Here is a 24,270-nt window from a genome sequence, read left to right on the forward strand (position 1 = left end):
TGCTGTGAGACAATTCGGGGAATTATCAGGGAGAACAGCAAATATTTTTCAATAGATAGTCAGAGTCACAAGGCCTGACATATTTCATTTGACATGTTACAGATACAAGAAATAGTCTCTGCCTGGTAATTCAGACTTCCTCAGCTAGCCAAAAAACTGTCTTCCTCTCTGCATTTACCTCACATTCAGATAATGAGATAGGGTATACCTTGTGTCAGCTTGAAGAAGTCAGCAATAATATACTATTCTCAGCTAAATTTCTGGTGTTTTCTGGAGCTGAGGTAATTTACAGGGCCAAGAATACAGTATGTTTCACATTAGACAAAAAGGAACATAAGCCGTACATGTATTTGGCATGAAATGTAGTTGCTTTTGTTAGCTGGGATGTGGTCAGTGATTCCAATTAGCCCTATGCCAGGCCACCTGGTATTTCTCCAAACAGGAGTAATTTAGGAAAATGTGGTTGTTTTAATCAAATCCATTTGCAGACTATAACTTAAGGATGTACACCAGTATCTTTCAGGAACAGTGGGATCATTAAAAACCAAAAGGTGGGAAAATCCACAAGGACTGTGAGAACACCAAAGAGTAGTATTTCCAGAAGGAACAAAAACTTAGTGGCAAGAATTAACAGCAGAAGAACAGTAAAAATAAAATGGATATATATGAGGATAGAAGAGGGAGAAGAACCAGCAGTGGGGCAAAACTTAAGAACATTGGAAAAACTAATAGCAAAACTTGACACACAGTACTTAACAATATAAGCGAAAGGGTGCTATGCAATGATAAATGGCAATAGCAGCAGCAAAAATAGTTCCAGGAAAAGAATATTTCACTAGGATATGATTAATACTGGAAAAGTTTAATAATTCTTACCCATTATCTAGCCTGTCTTTTTTGGGTACTTAATCCTTTTAGACAAAGATGGAGGCAGACTGGATGGGGCAATGGATTTTTAAGCTTGCCAGAACCTCTGTTTGGGAATAGTCCAAGAGATATTTCTCATACTTTACTGACCCAAAGTGTGTCCACTATTCCATCCTTGGAAAATCATAACCAATCAGATCTGTGGATAAGGACTGTTTAAGGATACTTTATTCCCTTTGAAATTTGTTTTGCTGTATGGAGCGCGAATGATGAAAGGACAGATGGCATTCTTACTGCAGCAGATGGAACATCTCTTCTGTGAATGTCATTGTTGCCCAGGTGAAGTGAAATCCCAGCTGTATTAATGCAGCTCTTTCAGGTAGCAGTGCACCGCATCACCGATAAACCTGAGAACTGAGAAAATAGATGCAAATTTAATTGCATGATTTATCCAGACAGATGACTAAGAGTCAAGTGATTTCATTTCAGCACCTGTCTTTGGCCTAGCCTTTTTAGTTTTAACTTCCCTGTGCCTCAGTTTTCTTACACAATCAGAAAATAGGGTTATTTTACTTTTAACATCTTGAATTCTTTCAGATATAAAAGAAAGCATGAGCTCCTCAGAACACCAAGATCAAAAACATCACAGGAATTAGTTGGTTAGAGAGTTTATAGCAAGGAATTGCTAGTCAGAGAACATGATTATGTGATTTATTTAATTATTTACAGCTTTATTGCTCCCCATTCCAATGCTTTTCTCAAACCAAGCAGGAATACATGACATAGCTTCAAATTCTTTTCTTCTTCCCAAGATAGCTTCATTCAATGAGCAGTGTAAGTGACTCCTTTTCTTTAGAAATACCCTTGGCCCTTTGTTAAAATACCCTAGGTTCTCTACTTCTACTGCAGGTTGCTTGTAATACTTAATGACCTTCTTAGTTGAATAAAGAATTATTTTTTCATATAAAATGTTTTTTTACCCTCCTCATGACTGACTACACTTTTGGTTTTAATTTTTCTATCAAGCTTTCTCACCTTGAAACTATGCTGCAATGAACAGCAGAGTTTTCTTGTTACTTCTCTCACTAGTCTGAAATGGTCACAGTACCATGAAAGGTAGAAGTGAAGAAGGCAATACATTTAATAATCCACTAATTGGAAAAGGAGGCCCTGACTCATTGTATACCTTTTTTTCACAATTCAACTGGCTCATAATAGGATATTACACTATAGAAAACAATTCAGATAGAAATACTGGGCAAATTCTCAAGTAAGAGAGAGCATTTTAAAGGTAAACAAAGTTTAGAGGATCCTGTACTAGCTCTATGGACAGTACTGGCAATTACCATGGACAGCTTTTAGTAAACTCACCAAGTCCAGCAACACAACTGCAGTTATCACAAGCAGGCAATAATATCTTCTTACAAGCAAAACCTAAATACTCCCTACTGGGCACAACAAATCTTTTATCCCTTCAAGGTGCAGCCTCATTGGCTCTCTTGACTCTATTCAGGTGTAAGAGTTGACAGGGAATGCTTAAAGGACCCCTGTCTTCCGTACAGGGATAAAATACCTTGTTCAAAATTAGACAGATTTCCCCCTCATTATTAATTATGTCTACACTGAAGAGTTTTGAAAGTCTTAACTCATGACATGAGCCTCAGAGAATATTTTGGTTGATATAGCAAGGTTGAAAATTATTATTGCTTAAACCACTGCCTTCAACAGTATTGCAGTTCTCTTGGCAGTCCCACCCAGCTCATCATTAGCTTAGTCACTTTTATGACTTAGTCACTGAAGGTCACTTAGAAAAATCCTAGCTTGAATTTAGATGTTCTCAAACAGGTCAAAAGAAGGATTCTTATGTGTAAGGTAAGAAAGATTAGGACTTTTTGATGCATTTTGTAGAAATGCTGAGAAGCACACAAAGCAATGAAATTATCCAAGCACTATCAAATATTTTCAGCTGGTCTCAGAAATGATTAATGGGGTGAAGGGTTCCAAGTCAAACTCTGTTTAACCTTCAGGGATGTTATTTATCGAGCATCCTCTAAGAAGTGATTTTTATGAGTTTATGCTCTTTGTACATGAGTTGCCCCTTTTTCTTAATGTACATTCAAAATTCTAAAGATTTCAGGAAGAGGATTTTCTAGAACCTTGTTGTATTCTGAATGGATGGATTTTTCACCAAAACAATGAAAAACCATCAGTAAGAATTATGCTGATAGATCACCTGATATGATAATTTTAAAAAATACTTAATTTTTCTCAGAGCCTAATTTTTCATAAGCATGAGCCAGATAGATTTTTGTATTGATAATAATAACACTCATTCAGATTTTATGAAGATAATAAATGGGACACACATTCCTTAACTCTTACTGAGTTGCTCAGTTGTAATTGCTAAAGATCGAAGTATCTGAATGTTGATGAATAAACTGGGGAAGATGATCTGGAGCAAACAAACAAAACTTCACAAGCATTATCCAGTTAAGTAACTGTCATAGCACTCATTAATAACCACACTAGAGACACATTCAGTATCATTTGAATTATTTATTTTTTTTAAGTGGACAATTTAAATATTGATGTTATTAACCATTTTGTTTGAAATTTCTTAGAGCCCTTGGCTGAGATTTCTTGCCCTAATCATAATACATAGGGGGAACAAAAGTAGGTTATTTTCCAGTGTGCATGTGTATCTGTGTCTCTGTGTATGTATGTGCTTTACAATTATCAAACATATATTTACACACCAACTTTACACTGAAGTCTTTAAGAAGTCTTTTCTATGGCAGGGGAAAGAATCAACTGACCAAAGACTTAGGTCTATATGATCCATTTGAGATTTTCCAGTATAGTCCCACAGAGCTTCTTATGCATTCAAACTTTTGCCGGAACGCTAATCCATCCAGTAGTGTTTCTTTATGAGATGAAACCTGGAGCTGAGGAATGCATCTCTTCAGTTTCCTTAACTTCACTAAACTGTAAATAATTTAAATTATTAAATTGAAATACCAAGACATTTAGTTATTGTTCATATCGCTCATCTTTAACCTTCTAATAATACAGCACATTTTAAAAATAATATTAAAAACCAACAAAAAAAAAAAAGAAAAAGAAAAAGAAAAAAATACTTTGGAGGCTATATACTACACAATCTCCATAGCTCCTGCTTCTTGGGAAATCTGTTACAATATTACAATTCCCAGAATGCATGTGGAGCAGTGGAACAGAATTGGCTGTTGGCAACTTTCACATTCAGCAATCCAGACACTACAACAATAATTTTAAAAATTGCCTTGTGATTTATTTTGTTTATCTGTATTAAAAAAGGAACACTAACCTACTTAAATATAGTTTGGTTTTTGCGGAACAGCACAAGATTTGGCAAAAAAGGATGTAAAAGAAGACTGGTTTGATGTATAAAACTCCTTAATAGTAGAAGAAACACTGACCTTAATTTGGCCTATTCATAGATTAATTTTATGTAGTTTTGCTGCATATTTGAAGCCTTCAAGTTCAGAACGAGCTGCTTGTCAGGCTGGAAACCACACAACAGTTGCACACCAACAATTCCTTTAACAGGCAAGGTGATAAACAGTAAAGCAAAGCAGAAATGTGTACGTAGTATGTGCTATGAGTCATGTGCACACATGATGTATAGGTATATACTGTTTGTGTGTACCACTATTGTGGGTGCATGCCCATTCTCTACGAATTTAAGTAGTATTTTGCTAAAACTTGCCTGTTCTGTAGCCTCTGCTTTGAACCAGCTTTTTCTCACAACACAACCATTCTGCTCTATACCCTCCAAACAAGTTCATCTGTCACTCACCAGCTTTTTATCTTTGTGTCAGTAAAATTTTAGGACAACTGGATGAAGAATTATTTCTTACACACAACATGATAACACTCCCACTGTAGGAAATGGAATGAAACAAATGGAATAAAAGTGCAGTGACTATGGTGAAAAATTATCCACAGTTAGGCCTCAATCTCTTTCTTTGTTTTAGTTTGGGTTTTTTTTTTTGCTAGGTGGGGTGGAATTGTGTGGGGTTTTTGGAGAGGAGGCTTTCTCTCTCCAGAACATGTATTTGTGAAAAATGATGTAGCAGTTAAGGGGGCATAAGAGGAACTGTGTACATACACCAGATTTCCCCTTTTCTCTCCTTGGGCTACTAAGCATTGCCCATTTATTTAAATGAGAAGTGGCAGTGGTTAGCCCCTTTTTTATCACTTCAGCAAAACAGATTAGGCCCAAGGATTCTTAGCAGAGGCCAATATATTTGAGATTGTTCTGAATGATGACATCTGTCACTGCATCAAAGACAAATTGTATGTTACTGGTATCAGTGGCACAGGTAAAGTGTGAGTAGATCTCCTTGGTCTCCTTGTTGCGATTTAAGTCCTCAAACTGGCGTTGGATGTAGACTGCTGCCTCTTCATAAGTGTTTTGGCCTTTGTATTCAGGAAAGCAGACTGTTAAAGGTATGCGTCGGATTTTTTCTGCCAGCAGATCTTTCTTATTCAAAAAAAGAATGAGGGAGGTGTTGATAAACCAATTGTTGTTGCAGATCGAATCAAAGAGACGCAAACTTTCTGCCATTCGACTCTGTAGGAGAGGAAACAACAGTGTCAATAACAGTGTTTCAGCATAACTGGAAAACACACAAAATATGTCTATCAAGGAGCAAAACCTACTTTTAGAAACATTTTTTGTTTCATTTGACGATGGTCCATCTTATCTGACCACGAATTACAGGTACCTTAATTCATTTATTTTGATACAACACATTTCTTCACAGACATCCTTTTATCTTTTAAAATATTTGGCAACTACGGAGGAAAGTTCAAAGCTGAAGATTTAGAAACTATAGGTGTAACTTGGGGAACATGGTTGTGTTCAAACTTATGTTAGCACTATAAATATCTTCTTTAATAAAAGGAATGAGTAATTTCTAAGGATTTCACACTACAGAAACATTCCGTTTAAAGTTTTTTAAAAAGAAGGAGCCATTACAGTACAATGGTAACATTGCATCTTTAGATGTGTAGTTTAGCACATTATACGTACTCTGAATTTTTTCCTGGCCTTTCTTCTCCCCATTGTGTAATGGTAAGCTTGGAAGAATACACAAGAACCACGTTCTACTCACACTGGTGGGACAATTTGTGTATTTATGAGGGAAAGCTCAGTTAAGTCAGACATGTTTAACATCTTTGTGTCTGCTACCCTGTACGTAAACTCCATTGATGAACAATTTAGGATGACAAACACAGTTACATATTTGGAAATAACAATCCAATTCTGCTATAAACTGAAAGCAGAAAAGCCTGTTAGAAATCAATGGCTATCTTAAATTGTCCTGATGCGCTGCTGCTGCAACACTCTCAGGGTGCAGCTGGAGCTGTCCATGGTACCCAGTGCTCTTGGCAGGCGGCTTTTATCGTTTGGTTTATACTTCTAAATTGGTGTCAACAGATGCAATGTTTGGAATAGAAAATATTCTAGATTATTAAAATAAATAGCAGTCATTCTTTGTGCAATTACAATGCATATCAGATAATATATTCCTTCTGCCTAAGACATGTGCCATAGCACACAGTGGCAGTGTTCTTGCAGTGCCAGCACGTACAGCAAGTACTTCAGAAGTTTGCTTACTTTGGATAGTGAGTGTAAAACCATTATGACACTTCACTATGTTCTAACATTCCCACCTATTCTTCTGCAATAATTCTTCTAATGTTAACTTGTAATGAACTTACTGTTTTGAACACTATTAGCTACATTTCCCATATAGATCACTGTGCAGGTATAGCACTCCTTTGTATACACAATATTTTAGGTTTGTAAAAACCTTATGCATACATCATGAGTCACCACAGTGGTCCAGAGTAAGGGTACAGAAGGGATTTGGAACATTAAAAAAAAAAAAAGTATATTTTGCTTAGAAGATTATTTGCAAATATTCCATTTGTCAGGCTTGTATTTGGAGGGAATGAAAGTAATCTACAGAGTCTGGGTATTTTTGTTGATGTTTGACTGTGAAGGATTCTGGCCAGTTTTCCTGTTTGGAAAGCGGAGAGGATGATTTTCACCTTCAATAGAAGTAACAGTATTTTGGGACTAATTCTCCTGAAATGTGTATCAGTCGTGTCTAGCGTATCTCCCTTTACTTCATTAGAGTCACTCAATATTTCAGTTTGTGAGATGAAGAAAGAAGAATCATTCACTGTTTCATTACCCAAAAAGTAATATGAAAATATAATTTGCTTAAACTCTACTTTTTAGTTTTAATAGAAAATGAAACTATCTTGTATTGTTATTAATTCAAAGGAAATTTGCAACAGTATTGATCATGATTATTACACTAAAAACAGTATCCTGAAAAAGTTACCCCTTAAAAATGCACAATTGCTGAACTACTGGCAGTTTTACCTAAACTTTTCAAATTACTTTGTATACTTTCCTCCTTTTATTTGTGTTACTGTTCTTTCCATTTGCTATGGACTGACTTGCTCAGAATCGCATCCTCTGTTCTCAGAGTTCCACAAAGGCATTGATTTAGTGATTTTAGTGACTAATTCTGTGTTTACAGATTAAAACCAAGACCATTGGCAGTTTCAAAAGCTGCAGGAGCATAGGGGCACACCATGATGGTTGGCAGTGCCACAGCAGCAGTATGTAGCCGTGTCAAAATCTAAACGTAGAGCCTCTTAAGGCGTACTGAAATATAAACAAATTGACTCAATACCTAAATTTGGTTGGGATTTTTTTGTTTGTTTACTTCTTCCTTTGTAAAGGTGGGGTTGTCTAACACTTGAGCCTACTTTGTGTACAGACAGATTTATAGGTGTAAAAATGTGGCTTTAAAAATCTGTTTGAGGGTTTATATTTTAGTATCACCAGGAAAATCCTGTCACAACAAATAACCCGCCCCAAAGCATCATAGGTCTTTTTCCAAATAATCATTCTTTTCTTTCCTTCCCTGAATTTGTAGCTGATAATAAAACCACACAAGAAATTTTTAGTTCTGTTGAAATGATTTCCTACTAATTGTTTGGAAAAAAATGGTTTAGAGCTAAATCTAAGGGTTTAGCCAACTGAACATTCATTCCAACAGGATATTGCATTTTAAGAGGTTTGTGTTTATTACTGTATTCTGCAGTGAATCATAATAATGTCCTTCTACTACCAAATCCTCAGCTGGACTCTGTAGTCAAAGGACAAAATCAGAGAGTTAAAACCTTTCCATAAATTGTGAAATGCAATGACTGTGTACAAGAGGACCAAGAGTTTTCGGTTATTGTAAACTTGGTTATCATGATGTAAAGAAAGAATTTGTAAACTGTGGCACACCTGCCACCTAAGGAATTTCTCCTTCAATGTAATATTATTTTTATTATATTGGTTGAATATCTGAAAGTTATACAAATCTTAACTAAACCAAATAGAATTTCTTTTAGTTAAAATGCAAACAAGTTGATCAGGAATAATTTCCTACACAGATGCATGCTGTATTACACCAGTGCAAGACTATGGTTGTATGCTATAAATGCTTGATATACCTTCAAAAATGAACCCCCCAAATCCACTTCATGATTTAACTATAATAGCAAAAGTGGAAAAATGTATCACTGAGCAATGAGGAAATAAATATATCAGAAAGGAAAATCCAACTCTTACTCTCAGTAGGATGTCATTATTAAAACTTTAGGGAAAGAGAAATAGGCAGCATCTATTTCATATGAAGAGCATATGAGAAAACTAACTAGTTGCTTCAAATTTTTTTTAACCTATTAACATGGAAACATGAAACAGTGCTCAATATAATTTTCCACATGGAATTATATGACAAATGTATAAATCCAAACCCAAGAGAAAATAGTACACATGGCAAGACAAGGCCTGTATAAATTTTAAGTAGTGGCTTGTGATTTGCGCAGTGCATTAGTCACATTTCAAACAGCAATGCATGATGTGTCTCAGGTTTTTATAGCCAGATGACATCTTGATATAGCTGAAAATCTAAATAAGAAGTGATATATCCACAGGTCTAAGATGAAGGCTGACACTGAAACTGAGCCTAAAGATACATGATGTATCCACTCATATAGTCCTAACGTAACAGGCTCATTCCTGTTTTTTTAAAACTACTGTACATATTATAGGGAGAGTGAACTAGAGAGGGCTAAGGCTTATTATAATAATAAAAATGATAGAATAAATTATTGTACAACTCCTAAAGGAGTTACACAGATTTTCTATTAACATGGAGGAAAATTAATGGTAGGAAAAGGCATCGTTCTTCTCTGCAGTGTCATTTCCAGTTCAGGAATCCTGAATGGAGAAGCTAGCCAGGTGGTTAGAAAAAATGTGCTGCTGTAATTCCATAGTCATACACAAGCTGGGCTATAAGCAAGACAATGCCAATGCCTTATCCAGATGGCCTTGTTGGGAGCTAACTGCAAATTCTTCTCTGAGCATGAGAACAAGGAATTGGTTGCTTAAGGGAAAGAACATGCTAAAGAACAGATGGCTGCTTCTGTTCTTCCAATAATTTGCAAACATACAAACATCCCTGGTCATGCTCTGGAACAGCAGAGGTGTGCTTAGCAGGAAAGAGTTCCAGGGCAACTAAGAGTTTTCCAGAAGGAAGACTCTCTTAGTCAGTAAATAGAAAAATCACTTGGTAAGTGAAGCCAAATCTCACAGCTTTCACATTAAAACTTTCTGGTCACAGTTGGGAGAGCTCTGAACTTAAAAATTAACAACTATGAAGAGAGAAACTATCACAAATAAGAGAATTAACTGCTATTTGTATTAAATACCAAAGTACTTTCTTTCCATCATTATTTGTCTTTCATCATTATTTTAAACCTGGTTGGCACTTCAGGATTGTAAAAGCATCAACTAAACTAAATAAAATTTATCTTACGTAACCCATAAACAAAGATGAATAAAATTAGTGCAGGAATGGTGTTTGCTTTCCAGAAAAGTTAGAATATCTTTAAATGTCAGCAAATCTTGGAAGAAACAGTGGAAGCTGTTCCTATTTTCCTGTAGAGACTTTTCCTTATGATAATGGCTGGCATTTAGCATATGCTGGTAGCTATAAGCTATTTCACAAAATGCCATGAAGCTTTTCTTTCCATTTCAAATGTGTTATTTTGAGACCTGCAACTTAAGACCTTCTACAGAAAGCAGGCAAAGTTAAAGTATTTGAAGAAGGGGTAAGGGGGTAAAGAGGTAGTTGAATCTGTTGGATGTAAACACTGGGCTTTTCTTAAGTTTACTATACAAAAAAAAAAATTGAATTTGTCCTGCAATAATGACAGTCTACAAAATAAATCTAAGGAAATACCACTGCCCAAGACAGTCATTGTCAAAGCAATTCAGGAATTCACACCATGTTTGAATAAATATGTAATCAGAAGGCAGAGGAAAAGCAGAAGAATTTTGCAGAAGAAAATACAGATGATGCAGAAAGCAAGGAATAGCTTGGGTAAATAGAAAGAGATACTTTTTTGTTTAAAAAAAAGCCTAGATTGAGTGCCAGATGAAGGGTCCTTTCTGTCTAGCAGTTAGACAGTCCTGATTGAGTGCTGGGTAAGAAAGGCTTGATTTAAAAGGAAAAAGACTATTGCATAATTCATCTTTTGTTCAAAGAAAGAAGACTCCTACAAGAATGCACAGGATCAGATAGCTATGAGTCTAAATTGGGAAAAATTATGATAATTTCATGAGCTACAAAAAAATAATTACTTTCATCTAAAATGAAAAAGAAACGTTTGGAGAGAAGTAAATAGACAATCTAATTCACTCTATATATCTCTCAAATAAAAAAATTAGGAACCTCACTGAGGTAGGAATAAACTGGGATACAACACTCTGTGTTGGCCTGTGTATATATGTTTCCAGCTTTGGCTCCTCCCGGAGGGGACAGGATAAACAGGGGTTTGACTAGATAAAATTATTTTGCCTTTCTAAACTCTTCCTTTTCAATCCTATGATCCCAAAGTTCTCCTGGAAAATGCTGCAAATTCTAAAATGTCAAAATTAGGGTGAAATACAAGGGTAAGTCCTTTTGTGGATTCATTAAGAAGTGTTCTTAAGTCACACAGCATCTTAACTTATTCTACAAGCAGACAAACTCATTATCCCATCGCCAAAGTAACATGTTCCATTAGTCTAAAACCACTGCAGGAATTCCTGACAAGTTACGTGGTAAACAAAACAGGAAGGAGGTCAGGATAACAGCTATGTCAATATAGTACCTGTCATAGGGATATGTACATGCATGTGTCATCTATTTCTGTGCTTCCTACCCAAATTCCTTTTACTGTCTTGCACATTTAAGAGGATGAAGAAAGGTGGAAAACTAACATAACATGTTATATATATACGTATACTTTATGCCACTGCAATAAAGGGAAATTGAAGGGGATGATAAAAGAAGGTTTTATAGTAGAGGCACCTCTACTATGAAATGAACGCACAGAAAGCTAAGAACCATTGATGTTATGAAGTGGAGTCCTGAAGAAATCTCATACGATTTTTTGATAGGAAGATACCTATTTATATAGTGAGGGCAAAAAAAAGTTTGCTTCCAGTTTTTTTAAACAGATTCATCCTCAAATTAGGAGGAAAAATTATACTAGCGAACAAAATCTGTAAACTACCAAATGAATTCTTCATTATTTTAAAGGCAATGTCCTGTTATTGTTCCTACTTACAGTTTGTAAGTGAAAATGTAGAAGAGGTAGAGGAGGCAGTAGTCAATATTGATAGCTCTTTTTCAGAGAAGAAAGGGGAAATAAACCTGAGAAAGCAGTCCTGCAGCACACTATGTCCCTTGATGATTTCCTGTGGAGTATTACTACTGTCTTCATAGCAAATTCTGCAGATAACTGAATCTGGCAGCATGAACGAAAATTACATGGGGACCTTTAGTCTTGGCTATTGTACAGGATGACAATGAAACCATTATGAATATTTTATCACATATGATCTCTGCTACTGGAAAATAATTGTAGTGTTACTAAGGCTTACTGTGGACTAGACTACACAAAGCAGATTTAATTGGGACTATTACTTTAACAGAGTCCTGAACATTTGTCTTTGAAAACTGATTCCTGCGATTTTTTAGGTGTGCACTGAAACAGCAAGTCATGTCTGTAGGAGTATGTGATAAGTTAAGCATTGTTATGTATTAGATACATATGGGTGCCAGTGACAGACTGGAGTAAACCACTCTTTAGTACTATCTATCAAAACTCTTTTATATTCCTAGATCAGGAACAATACAGATTTGTTAATCCTAGTGAGTATAGTCTGACACCAAGCTATGATTATACTAAAGAGAGTGCCTGAGCTAAGAAAGAAGTTTGATTAAATTTTCTGTCAGCAGGATTAGATTTTGATCCCGGGGATTTCCAAGTAAAGGAACAGAACAACAGGTAGTACTGCTAGGACTTAAAAACTAATGGGAACCTAAAGAAAGGATATATAGAAAACTCCTGGAAGTACAGAGGAAAAGGTTACTGGGTTCAAGGATCAAAAAGAGTGTGGCATTCATCATTTAATAGGAATGCTAGAAGATCCTGATAAAGGCTACTGGAGTACATCTGGCCAAGGTATTAAAGGCTGTTCCACTACAAGGAAGGAGGCAGAAATAGAAGTGGAGAAATACATGTAGATTGAGTTATTGCTTGTGAGTAGCTGTACATAGCTTCTAAGCAAACTGAGGTACAAAAAAAATATATATTTAGAAGTTATAACATGTGCATGTGATAGGTGTCACTTTATATTTATACATATATTTATCATTTCTCATAGGAGAATTACAAATCCAGAGAAAAGTTCTAGAAAAAGCTCTGTTCAGGAGAACAGAAATATGGAGCAGTTAGTACTGGTCCTGTGCCTGACAGAACAGCAACACAAGACAACATTTCTGGAATGAGTAATTGGGATAGATTGGCAAAAGAAATGCTACTACAGCTGATGCATGCCAACGAAAGCTAAAGTGACAATGGACCAACATATTTAAACCTCAAAATTACACAGATAGTGTCCATAGGGCAGCGCTGCCAGGGGTGTAGTAAAAGTACACAACATACGTAGTATCATAGAATATACCTCCTTTCACAGGTCTCCATTTAATCATTTAAGTGGGTAGGTAGCTTGTTTTTCTCCTTCAAGGAAAGCTTGCTGGCTCAGGTGCTCAGCAAACAGCTGTTACCACTCTCCTTTTACCACCTCAAAGGTCAACAAAGCTTTATATTACATAAGTCTCCTGACATTAAGAGTTAGGATAGCTTGCACTGTGCTTCTCTGTGTATTATTTTGAGAGGCAAGCAGTTTTAAGAGGGCAAAAGTGCCATAAAAAGAATGTAAAAATAAATATTCAGTGTTTTCAATAGTGCCAGAAAACTAAGATTTCTGGAGCACAAATTAAGATAGTTCTTAATTTAGTTGTAAGAAACAAATTAGCAGCATGTAATACCTATGCTTGCTCTTCTTTTAAGCATTGTACAATATTCCAAGCAAACTGCATATTTCCGGAGCTTAGAAAAAAATCTAGTTTAAAAAGGTTTTCTTGTTAAAACCCTATTAATTTAAAATTTCACCATTCTTGATATCCAGTGGCATGAACATCAATACTTTAATTAAAAATATCTGGATGTTTTATCCTTAGATTGAGTTTTGTATATAGTAATGCAAGCCAGGGACTTTATTTCTGATAACATAGTTCATTTTATTTCAATGCTTACTCACTGTTTTCAAGCGTGGTGCGTTTTTTGTTTTTATTTTCTTTCAGGCCTTTAGATTATTTGCTTAGCTCAAGGGAAAAGCAGCATTTGAAGCACACATCCAACATAGCTGAAATGTTGGTTAGTTACAAAAAAAATATGTGGTCCAGGACTTTAGCTGTCCTCATCTGAGACCTTTAAGCTTAGTATCAGCCTTCTGTGTCTAGGCAGTAAGTAATTTAATGTGCTGACCTGCAACGAGAGGCTGAGGGAACTGGGCTTGGTTGGGCTGAAGAGAAGGCTAAAGGGTGATCTAACAGTCTACAATTACTTGAGGCATAGTTACAAAGATGATGCTGCTAAACCCATTCAAGCAGTATCAGATTAAAGAGTTAGTGGCAATGAGCACTAATTGCAGCTTGGGATGTCCGGATTCGATGTCAGGGAAAAATTTTCACTAGAAGATGAGCATAGCACTGGGATAATTTGCCTAGAAATTTTGTGAAATCTTCATCCGGAAGAGTTTTCCTCATTCAACTAGACAAAGCCGTAGCTGGCCTAATTTACTGTTGGCAATAGTCCAGACCTGCAGAGATCACATCCAGCCTGTTTCTATAATTCCATGAATTGTAAAAACAGAGTTATAACTGAATACATACATGAGAAGTCAATTAAATGCATGCAGTTCTGAGCAAATCTCAAACTTTTCATCCTGAAGAGGCAAATTCAAGCATAAGGACTACCCTTTTGATGGAAAGAGTTACACTATGCTCAATATCCTGTTGGTGAGACAGAAAGAAAAGGAAAAGGTCAAAGAACGGAGCAGTGGCCTTTGTGGAATACCCATTTTGTATTGTTTTCTGCTCTTTCAAGCTATTAAAATACTGCAGAAATCTGCATGATAACTACATGAAAATATGCAAGCAAAAGAAAAGTGTTCATTCACTGTTGCAGACTGTTTGCTAACTGAGCTTTTGTATTGTTTACCTAACCCAAGCTCCAGCTGATAGATTATGCGTAAAGAAACAATTTTTCTCATTGCACCTTCTTTTCTAATACCTCAGAAGCGGGTGGGGAAGAGTGTTAACAGGGTCAGTATTGGTTCCTGTCACCCAGACAACTGTGTGCCTTAACTGCATATATAAGAGAATTAATAATTTTTTTTAATGAAATAACTCCATTACTTTTTACCACTAGAATGCACTAGCAAGTTTAACAATTTGGTGTAACAGAATAATGGCAGGGGGACAGACCTCAAAATCCAGTGCCTGTGAATGCCCTTTTCTCTGGATAACGAACATTTGAAATCTGAAACATTGGACTGGACAAGAGTCCAACCTGATAAACTATTATAGAAAGAAAAGAGGACTTCTCAGTTAAGTAGGTTTTCATGTCAACACAGACAAGCCCAGCTTTAAAACAGGACTTCCTGGATATTTATGAAAGCTCACACATATAAGTAAGATGAGGGAGTATTTCCAACAGTAGAACTAGAAAACATAAAGAACACCATCAGGAATTATCATAAGTACGGAATGACTATCATACAAAAAAACCCAACCAACCAACCAACCAAAAACCCACAAAAAAATCAAAACGAACACAGTAGAGCTCATAAAATCATGAATGGTATGGAAATGGTGACTAGTGAATGGTTTTTCAACCATTTCTTACAATACAAGAAGAAATCTCAAATTCAGTCATCTGACAGCAGACAAGTATTCTTCTATGCAGTACATAATTAAATGTAAAACTCTGTCATGACGTGTTAGAGAATAATCACAGGATAAGTCATAAAAGTGTAATTGGGTTCAAAAAGCAATTAAATTAAAAGGGCACTTAAACAGAAAGATGTTGCTGCAATCTTCAGTTATCTGGTAGGGTATACTGCAGGAAGTCTCAGTGTATGTTTGATCTGTTCCCATATTCTTGCCCAAATATCCACTGCTGCCCACAGCTGGACACAGACTACTGCTATTTCTCAGATTGTTTGACATCTGGAGAAGGACACATTTTGCCCTCACAGCTTAAGCAACTGAAACAGGAGCACCAGCTTTTCATTTTATTGCATCTTTGAAGATATTTTAAGTAGAATGCTTACGGAGTCTGGTGCACAGCTCTTGTGGGAACAATGACTATTGTTCCTTTTTATCCCATCTATGGTGCAAGATTCATGTAGCACACTTCAGAAGGAAGTGGTTATTTCAGATCTTTTAGCAGCCTTGCCTATAATTCTAACATAGTTCTTGCCATCGTGCTTGTTTTTAGGTTGCCTCCTACGAACCTGGAAGAATCATAAAGGCTGTAGGGCACACAGGTCAGCGTTCAGAGTCAAGGATGAAAGAATAGGAAAAGCAAGCTAAATGAAAACATGCAAAGCAACATCCAACAGAGGGTCTAAATCTGGGTCTGATCTTGCCATCTTTTTTTGCATAAGCTGAGAGGAGTACTGCATGCAAAAGCAGCATGTTGAGCAGCACAGAATAAAAAAGAATCATGTCTTCATTTTCCATAAATTCTTCTGGTTTTAAGCAGCATTAGTGGAATTTAGATTAAATCAGTTTGGAGAGATAATTTCCATGAAATCTTTTTTCTGCTCTCTACTACCCTGATGCTTCTCGTGTTTCAGCTCTCACTGGAACCAACTTTCAAATGCTGAAATCAGAGCTGCTTATGTAGTCCTACTCATGTAAATCTCGTGTTACAGGAACACATAGGGTTAATTTATTGAACCCCGTCTCATTCATCTTGCAGGATGGACAATGTCATGTGCTAGTCAGTATTTTTCTTTATTGTCACAACTCAAGTTACAGACTCATGCTTTACTATAAACTTACTATTTATGAACTGCTCAAAAGACAGAATTACTAGTTTCTTCTCAAGCTTATAATTATTGTCTCTGAATATTTCATTGGCTACGTTTCATTTTCACATCACGTTGTCAGATCAAGAGGTACTATTAAAAGCAATTTATAAATAGGGAATAATGCAATCTCTACAATGAGAAATTACAGTTAGAAAGAACCCAGTAATTCTAGACACCCAACCCAATTTTTAGGAACCTATTTTTTCAGCACATGTATTTATTTAACAAAGTTTAATAGGCTTTTCAAGCTATCATTGATATCTGCTGTAGCTCTGAGTAATCAGACTTACTAGAAATGAAATCACACGATCTCAAATGAGGTCCCTTGGAGAAAAGTAAGAAAGAATGTGGGATTACCTATGAATGTTTCAATTTAAGAAACTGATTTGGAACCAAAAAGGAAGGAATGTGGACCTATGCTAGGATCCAGTACAGTTATTCAGAGTAGCCATATGAACTTTCTCTGTTTTCCTGTAATCCCATATTCCATTAATTTGACATTTTCCTCCTTCTGCAACAGATGATGGCAGTGTTCCTGCAGTTGCCAGTTATTTATCACATAAGCCCTCATTAATCGTAGCAACCCAATTATATTAATTGAATGATGCAGAAAATCCATGGAAAGAACCCATCATCACTATAAAGCCTGAATCAAAACACAGAGAAACAAGATATTCAAAATAAGGTTACACCAACAATCTTCTCCCATTTCCTAACTCAATTATTTGATTTCACCAGATCACGTAAACCCCACGCCACTGCATCCTCCACCCACAATCTAAACTTACTCCCAACTTTCTTACTGTTCCAGTTGTTCCTCCTCAGACTTGTACATTCCAGATGAGAAACAGTGCCTACAGAATTTTGTCCTATTAGAGGCTGAACAGATATCCCTAAAGAGGATCTATTCCAGTCAGATTAGCACAGGAACTTGCACAGTTCAAATTAATTCAGACGTGCAAGGGAAGGAGGAAAAAAACCAAGTGTGAGGCAAGGGCTGTGCCAAATATTAAGGAGATCTTGTTAAAATTGTCAGATTTTTATTTTTTTTCTAATAATGGGTGAAAATAGTTTTTCCACTTGCAAACAGATAACCTTTGTTTGAAAACTCAGCATACAGTGCACCATTTGAAGGGCAGAATTAGTGTCTTCTCTCCCCAGCTTTCTCATCTCTAAACTGGTACAATAAGACTCCTTAGTCATCTTGGTGTGTGTAAATGTATCTGCATGTGATAAAGGATCTTGGCTGTAACTATTTCTAAATTGATCCTACTGTACTATTCTAAAATTCCTTCTCTCCTACACTGGAGACAAGTTCTTGTGATGCTTTACGCTAATCCTGGAATTCACAGTGCTAGAAGATAAGGCTGTTCCTTTTCTACATCCGTCACCAAATTTTAATCATTCATTATATATATGTGAATTTTATGTACACTGGATTTTATTTTTTTTTTTTCTAAATTACGGGATACCACATTACTTTGCCAGGTAATAATTCCAACTGAAATCGGTAACTGTGACGCATCAGGCCTGACTGAGTTACACACAGTGAGGGCCTGTTCACAAGGGATTGTCTCATGGGTCTCTCCTGCCTTCAGAAGACAATAAAACCAAACTAATTTTGGCCCATTGAGTCTTGAACTTCGCCTAATCACAGAGTAAGAACTCAGGATGCCTTCTCCTCCAACCTGTTTTACATTGCATTAATTTTAAGCTCCTCTTCAGGTTTCCATGGAAATAGCAGAGAAGTGTGCTTATATTCTTGGCATTAAAATACTCGTAAAAAGAGAGAACGAGATGGTTTGTATGGTAGATGCTGTATTGCTGAAGCAGGCAGTCAAAAACCTAAGCTCTTTGTATGTAAAGGATCATACACATAAGTGAATGTATTCTGGGGTGAACAGCCCCAGAAAGTATTCTTCACACAGAAAGGAGGAGAAATAGGTAGTATAACTGACCTGCAGAGAAAGCAGGGAATTCTACATGCAATGCAAGACTTCCCAGAGTAATGCAAAATAAAATGCTGAGAAGATTTTACCATTAGAAGTTGAAATCTTTCTCAAGGGAACAGAAGATTACTTCAACTTACTACAGAGGCACATGTTGTGCTAATGATCACATATTTCAACCAAAATGTCTTCTCTAATAAAGTTTAATAAAGTTTTGTATGTTTCTTAGAACAGAATTCTTGGGTTGCTGTCAACAACCAGTATGTTAAAACCTTTAAACCCAAAGTAAAATCTATCTTCTTCATAGAAAAGTCTATAGAGAGAGTTCTGGTTTTATAAACATCAATTTTTATTCCTATCAAGAAGGCTACTTTTTAAAAGAATTGATTTCCTTGAGTGCTTTCTTCACTTACTCACATCAGTATTCCTTATCAATGCACCTTTCTATTTTAAATATTCATGTTTTGAAGAAGACATTGAATGACTTGAGTATGGCTTCTGTATTCTCCAAACAAGGTGGCATTTCTTTGACTCCCTCTGGCCTTTTTGTTTTAAGTTTCTCCTTGAGCAGAACAGCAGTGGTAACATCTTAGAAAAGCTGCATCACCTCCTTTTACTCAGGACACCTCCACCTCACTTCTATTTGACTGTTGCTCCAAAGAGAATTTATTAAAAGACTTCTTTACAACTATCATACAGTTTAAATCTTGTCTTAGGGTGGGTCACAGGATATTTTGTGGAATTTAAAGTCTGAATGGGAAGAACCCACTCTGACAACCATGGATTAGCTAGTTTAGCAGTATCCAAAGAAAATCATAGTTTCACATGGAACACATAGTCTGTGTTCTGGAGTGCTAATATTATGGTGTCCGGGGATTTCTTGCTTGTTTTTAAAATAGATGCCCTAGCTTTTGCATTAATATTGAGGAGAAGGGTACACAATAGTTACTGAAGTATACAGCTTATTTTGTGACCATGCAGTTTGGAAACGTGAATGCTCAGTAACAGGTTTTCTCCTTCCTCTACTAGCAGAAGGTATAATTAATTCCTTTTTATACTATATTTCATTTTGCTATTAAAACTTACTACACTATTTCCTCTCTTAGAAGTGAATAGAGATATATTAATATAATCTACATCTAAACATCCCTGGAAACAAACATACATCCTGTATTTCCATGTCTCATCCATTCTCAGTATTTAAATTTGCTACTTAATCAAATTGTCTTAGATATATTCTGAATTTTCCTCTTTTTTTATTTTTATTTTGTGAAATTGTAGTTCATTTTATAATCTTTGGAGTTTAAATCTATCACCATAATGTGGCAATACAGATCCATGACATTCAACTTCTCAATTCAGATGTCGTCTAGGTCCAATCAGAGCTGCTCCATATGAAATACACATGGCTTTGATTCAACATCCTTGTTTTCATAGGATGATAAAAACTAATCTTGTATCGCAAAGGTACTGCAAAAATTCTGTGGATGCATTTCATATGCTGACCAGTGAGAAATTATAACACCTGTATTAAGCTATAGCCCGTGATAAATTGACCTTGCCAGTGAAGCTGGAAAAGGGACAACCCTGCTCCTGCAGTGCAGTGGAACATCCCTCTGTTACACCGTCACATCTTTCTATGAGGTCACACTGTAAATGCAATCAGTAAAACACATCCAGCAAAAAAAATAGCTCTTTTCAGAGAATGTAAGCAAGCAGCATAGGAAAATAAAAGAAAGAAGGTTTGGAAGTCTAAATTAGACGGTTGCCAAGGCTATGATGACATCAGGCTACCTCTAAGCAATGCTTGAAACAGATCAATACATAGTAAAACTAACAGAGGATTAAAATCAGGTCTCTGCTATGTTTGTACAGTGTGGTGATAACTGTATTATGTAAATAGTCAGCAAAGAGCACTGATAAAAAAGAAATCATCTTGCCTTTCTTTCCTTCCACCTACACAACCAACAGGATTTCTTCATGCTTCTGAAAATACTATCTGGGAAAGAAGCTGCCTGTATTCCCACCCTCCCTTGCACCAATACATAGTATCTATTTAAAACTAAACGGTCGTTTCCTGAGATGACCCAGCCGGGGTTGTGTGTTAGCTGGCAGGGGAAGGCTTCCCTTCTCCTTCCCCTACCCTCCTGCCTCCAACATCTCGAAAGGCTGCATAATGGGTCCTACAACCAGCCAGATTTTGTCTCCTCCTTTAGCATCCACACTCCTTTTGATGATTCTGTTACAATACTTGGCAGCAGTTATGGAATAACTGTGTATACCTCAGTGGATAGACAAAAGAAACAAAATTAGGACAAGATGGAAAAAATACAAAACTAGTACTTAGAGTTATCTTTCATAACTGAAAAACTATTTCACAACTCCAAACTTCTTAATGAAATTTTGAAGTTTCACCTGTATAAAACTTGCACTTCCTTTCACTTACTGCAAAAGGAACATCTGCTACAAAATGCAGTTAAAATTCCACCCCTTCAGAAAGACTCTCATATATTTCAAACCTGAGTACATTTAATGCTCTAAAATAGCCATAAACCCCAACATTCTTTTCTTTTAATCATATAAATTCTAATAAGAAGCAGGAAATACACCAACTCATATAGAGTTTTATTAATGACTCTTAGTCCGAGTTACTTATTTTACTCATTACAGATATTTGAATCCTGAGCATTACTGAAATTATTCTAATAGTATAAACAAGCATTTATATCCTAGGCAGTCAGTTTATCTGAACAAAAATATAAGCTCCAGTCCTTAAAAGACCATTCCATAGGCAGCCTCCACTATCATACTTTGACCCTTGAGGAGAATATAATACACATTAATATTATAGAACCAGTATGTAATATGAAAGACAATAAAAAAAAAAAACAACTCTATGAAAACCAAACATTTGAAGCCTCGCTATCAGAGGATTTCCTATGTAGAGACTGTGGCTTTCATTTTACAAGAATAAAGGTATTTTTAAAATAGATGTATGTAAAAATAAACACTTCAGTGTACCAAAATAACAGCAGTAAAAGCCAAGAATGTTGTATTGACTTGTCTGCAGGGAGCTATTCTCAAAAAAACCTGCAAAGCATAAGGCTGATGACCAGTGCGTACGACTGAAGGCCCATAAGGATGGTTATTTGTACCTATAAAATCGGCCTGGGTTTCAGCATGTTTATCAGTAAATCCTTTTTTGAAAGACATTCAAAACAAGGGTATTGTGGTAATATAGCAGCCTGTTAAACCTATTATCTCAGCTGTACATGCAACAAATACCCTGCGATATTTTTATGCTACAGAAAGTGTTTAAGTAAATATCTCTTTCAAGAAATTTTTTTTATAAACCATACACATCTGCAACTGAGCCAAGCAAGACAGAACAAGGAAGATAAAGCTATTGACGCAAGATGATAGAACAATCAAGAAAGAGCTGTTGAGAGAAGGCTTTTATAACACAGAGAAAGAACATTATAATAGAAAAGTTTAAGAATTGTTGTTGTACAGTCAGTACAGATAAGCTATTTTGACAGCAGCTGTGAAATTTAATAATTAACATTAAAAAAATAATACATATCCTTTCATATAGAGTCCTGTATTATAACATTGCAAATCAGACCTCTAGGAAATGGGCTCTGTAATGGAAATGTATGACAAATACTAACACTGCATCAAGAGGATAACGTCAATAGGAACATGGAGGGTTTAGAGGAGGTATGTTTTATGTGTATAGGTCTGATGAACAAAGAGACAACAGCAGGACATGAAGCAACTACTGGAGATAAGATACTTTGAGTAAAGATGTTCGAGGTTTAGACAGCAATAGATCTTTCTGGAACGTGCATTTTTGTAGGTGGCAGTCATATTACATAGCTGTTTGCAAAGGCTGACTGTTTTTCTTTATCTAAACTTCATTTTCTTTGTGCTACCAGAAATGCCACATGCCCATATCATATCTGTATGGGGAAGATGACACAGATACCACTTTAGCTCTTTATTTTAAGAACAGTAAAGGTATTTTATGTTTAGAATTTATTACCTCAAAAACCCCTTCAGTGTCCAGCTTGCGCTTTTGGATAATCATGTAACTTCCCTATAACTGAGAAGATTCATAACAGGGAAACAGTAGAATTAAAGAAGCATTGGTCACCCATAATTTGTTAACGTCCTAGAATTTTGCATGTAAGGTAAACTGAAAAGGAACCTCACAAAAGCCCTCTGTAAAGAACGGATTGTAATTTCTGGAAAATCTTCAGATTAAGTTGAATTTGCAACTGACTGAAATCATGCTATTTGTAAAATCTCCAGTCAAAGTAGTTTTCAACTAAATCTCTGACTGATCACTCACAGTTACATTCCAGTGAAGCTAGATTCTGTCAGCTTTGGAGCAAAAAACCTAAAATCATAGGACAGAACTGTTTCAGCAAAATTCTAACTGCATAAATGTTAAACTCAGAATATTTATGAATCTTTCTGCCTCTGGTGGAAAACTGAAAGCCAATTTATGTGACCTAACTTTAAAGTCAACAAATAACAATTTTTAAAAATGAGAGAAAAGCGAAGAAAAAACCTCAACATTCTTTTAAAGGCAAAATGCCTGGGCAAAATGTTAAGACAGCTGGCAACAGAGTGGAAAAATACTAGCAGTCTACCATATGCATGACCTACAAGTTCGATACATAATCATTTTGGTGAGCCAAGGCTTAATCTTGTATCCCATGTTCATTTTACTGGATATCTTCACCTTACTTGACATTTTGCAGGGACTATTATGAATTTGTGTCAACTAAAGAAAGTGACACAATGGTGACAGGACAGGTTAGGGATTAATTCTCCATTAGATTATGTATTTCTTTAAATACTGAGCATTTTTTCTCTTTTTGGGTACTTATACATTGAGCAGGGACTTTGCAATCTTTTTAGCTAAACAAAACAGATTAACCTTTTGAAACCTTTCTAAATGCTGTAAGTCTCAGTCTGGATTTGTATATAGCAATGACAGCCAGATGCTCTGCAGAACACTGCCTCCAGGACATTTTAGGCACAAGCATGCTGTATTTACTGTTTGTCAGCCTTTCATTTTATTTTTTTTAACATATCTCTAACCTCCTTTATTAACCTTTCACATTTCCAATTCATTTTGATTGTTTTCTTTTTTCCATCTATGACTTGTTTGGTTTTTTATTTATTTCTAATTACTGCTTTCATTTGATCTTTGAAGAACAGCAAAGGCACAATGAAAGCTGCTATTAGAACCATCCCTCTCTGTATCACTGCCAGGAGAATTCATACTATTGAACTACACCTAATACTAAAAGGCATTGCAAAAATTATTCTACTCTGCCAAGTCCAATGACATCTTTAGCCAGTATTATCAGGGCACTACTGCATAAGCATTTACACCAATGGAATTCCAATGGATTTTGGCAAATATTAATGGAAAAAACCCTCAGTGCAGTGGGAAGGCTGAGATTGCTAGAAACATTGCTAGCTTTGGCAGGACACAGCTGAAGCAAAGCTCACTGTCGGCTGATATGACACTACCATGCCATGTTGCCAGGGAAACAGCAGCAGAACAGAAGGTTGTTAAACTGGAGAGGTTCTAAAAAAAAGAAATTAAACTGAAAAATGCTCAGGGCCAGGCTGACCTGAAGGAAGTCTATCTGCCATCATGTTATTCTAGAGAAATAGTTTAGTCATAACCTTCCTCCCCATAACTGATGGGCTGAAGGATTATGGCTTCTAAAGATGCTACTTCCACTACATGGATTTGATGATAAATTGTGTGCAACTATTATCACTTACTTTATTTCTACTGATGATCCT

At 36.0% G+C, this 24,270-nt stretch overlaps 2 protein-coding genes across 2 annotated transcripts in view; one reads left to right on the top strand and one right to left on the bottom strand.

Annotated features, from left to right (window-relative positions):
* The window catches only part of RSPH14 (radial spoke head 14 homolog), a gene marked incomplete at its 3' end in the record, with an annotated part of 83,757 nt that overhangs the window by 6,397 nt on the left and 53,090 nt on the right, over window positions 1-24,270 (top strand). The window lies entirely within an intron of this gene.
* Window positions 5,138-24,270, bottom strand: part of GNAZ (G protein subunit alpha z) — a gene marked incomplete at both ends in the record, with an annotated part of 32,089 nt that continues 12,956 nt past the window's right edge. The window contains one exon of the mRNA XM_080628625.1: window positions 5,138-5,482. Coding sequence (XP_080484751.1) covers window positions 5,138-5,482 — 345 coding nt within the window. The remainder of the gene's footprint in view (window positions 5,483-24,270) is intronic.

This window comes from Psittacula echo, assembly GCF_963264785.1.
Source record: "Psittacula echo genome assembly, chromosome: 13".
Lineage (NCBI taxonomy): Eukaryota > Metazoa > Chordata > Aves > Psittaciformes > Psittacidae > Psittacula > Psittacula echo.